Genomic DNA, 2,182 nt, shown 5'->3' with positions numbered 1-2,182 from the left:
AAAAATATATATTAATAAAAATAAAAAAAAATAATTTTTTTTTTTTTTTTTTTTTTTTTTTAAATAACAACATATATAGCTTTACATATATATATATATATATATATATATATATATATATATGAAAATTTTTATAATCCTTGATTACCAAAAAAAAAAAAAATAAATAAATTAAATAAAATATGTACTTTTTATATATACATTTATTTCTATTTGTTCTTTTACTTAATATATTTTTATCATCCTCTCATCACGTAAGCATACATTAAAAATAAGTTAACATTATAATTGTATTAATTTTTTAATTTTTATTATTATTATTTTTTTTTTTTCTTACGTTTTAAAAAATCAAATATGAAAACAGATTTTTATATAATATGAAATAATATATATATATATATTTATGTATGATGTTATATAATACCATTTTAAAAACTTACATATTTTTTTCCTTTTTCTTATTTTATAATAGATCCCCCCACCCAAATATGGTCATAATAACAAATACAGCAGAAGTTATGTCCCAATAAGTTCAACACCTATTAAACCATTACCAGAATATTATACCTTTGAATTTATAAGGGATCAATTAAAACATATAAAAGAATTAAAAAATGAAATAATAAGGAATAGATTAAAAAATGACGAATTAATGAATAAAATAGATATACAAGACCTAATGGAAAAGGGGAAAAAAAAAAAGTCCAATGTGTTAAAAGGCACACATGAAAAATATAATAAGTACAAATTATTACTTGATAAAGAAGAAGAAGAAAAAAGAAAAAAAAATTTATTACTATTGGAAAATGATGAAGAAAATACAGAATATTTAGATGAAGTAGAAGATAAAGAAGAAGAAAAAAAAAATAATAAAAAGAAAAAATATAAAACGGATGATAATCAAATTAAAAAAGATGAAAATACTTTTCATAGAAGATACAAAGATATTAGAGAAAAGAACAAACGCTTAAACGATAAAGAAAAATTAAATCAATTAAATAAAAAGGATTCCTATAAAAAATATATAAAAAAGGAATTATCAGAAATTAAATTATTAAAAGATCAAATAATACAAGATAAAATTGAAAAAAGTCGATTAAAAACGGATAAATTAATAGATTATGAATTAACAAAACTCTTTTTAAAAGAAGAAAAAAGGCAGTTCGAATTATCAGATGAATATAAAGAACAGCAAAAAAGAGAAAAAGCCAAAATGTTAAAGTTAAAAAAAAGAAAAGAAAAGTATAACAGGATTAAATTGTCTATAGAAAAAAGTATAAAGAAACAATTAAGAAAGATTAAATTACTTATATACAAAATGTTAGAAAAGATATTGGATCGTGACATGTGGTATAAAGTATTTTATTGTATATATAGGATAACCTTTATCGAAATAATTTTCCAAAAATTAGATAAATGGTATGATAAAGCTGAAGTCTCAGTAATGAAAAACGAAACGGGAGGTTATGCTTTTTTATTTTCATGTTTGGTAGGAACCATAGGATTATTATATTATGCGTCTACCTTAATTTCATTGATTTCTCCTGTAGCATATATAATTCTTCTAATTTTTTTAGCTGGATTTGTTTTAGGAACCTTATTTTCTATATATTTTATAATTACTGAAAAAAGTCCATATGCAGAAAGGAAAAGATCTAAAAGAACGGCTTTTATAAAATCATTATATGAAAATAATGAAGATAAGAAATTAGATAATTCTGAGTAATTTACACACGTTTTTAATAATTATTAAACATATCTAATATTGAAAAGTAAAAGCATATCGTCACTTCATTGTTTTTCATTTTTCTATTACACTAAAAATGTAATAAAATTTGTGATTTGTTATATGTATATATATATATATATATGTATATTTTTTTTAGGTGTATTTCTTAACATAATATTTTTAATAATTTTACTATTTGTATTTAATTATAATATTTCTATTTATTTTATGTATATAAATAATTTACACATTAGATATATGTATATATATATATATATATGCATATTATTTGCAGGTTTGCTTTTTTGTTTGTTTGTCTTTGTGGTTACCTTTTTTTTTTTTTTTTTTTTTTTATTTAGAATTCATACCATTTATTTTTTTATTGTAAATGGTTATATATATGCATATTTAATTAAAATATTATATACAAATATAATTATATCATAGATACAA

The 2,182-nt window shown here is 18.7% G+C and overlaps 1 protein-coding gene across 1 annotated transcript; it reads left to right on the top strand.

Moving 5' to 3' along the window:
* Nucleotides 1-182: 182 nt before the first annotated feature.
* On the top strand, nt 183-1,726 carry PRSY57_1369700 (putative exported protein; the record flags this gene model as incomplete). The annotated part of the gene is made up of 2 exons (XM_012909610.1): nt 183-254; nt 473-1,726. 2 exons carry the CDS (start codon nt 183-185, stop codon nt 1,724-1,726), a joined length of 1,326 nt encoding a protein of 441 aa, XP_012765064.1.
* Nucleotides 1,727-2,182: the final 456 nt, after the last annotated feature.

This window comes from Plasmodium reichenowi, chromosome 13 (assembly GCF_001601855.1).
Source record: "Plasmodium reichenowi strain SY57 chromosome 13, whole genome shotgun sequence".
Classification (NCBI taxonomy): Eukaryota; Apicomplexa; class Aconoidasida; order Haemosporida; family Plasmodiidae; genus Plasmodium; species Plasmodium reichenowi.
This window is presented reverse-complemented; position numbering and strand designations above follow the sequence as displayed.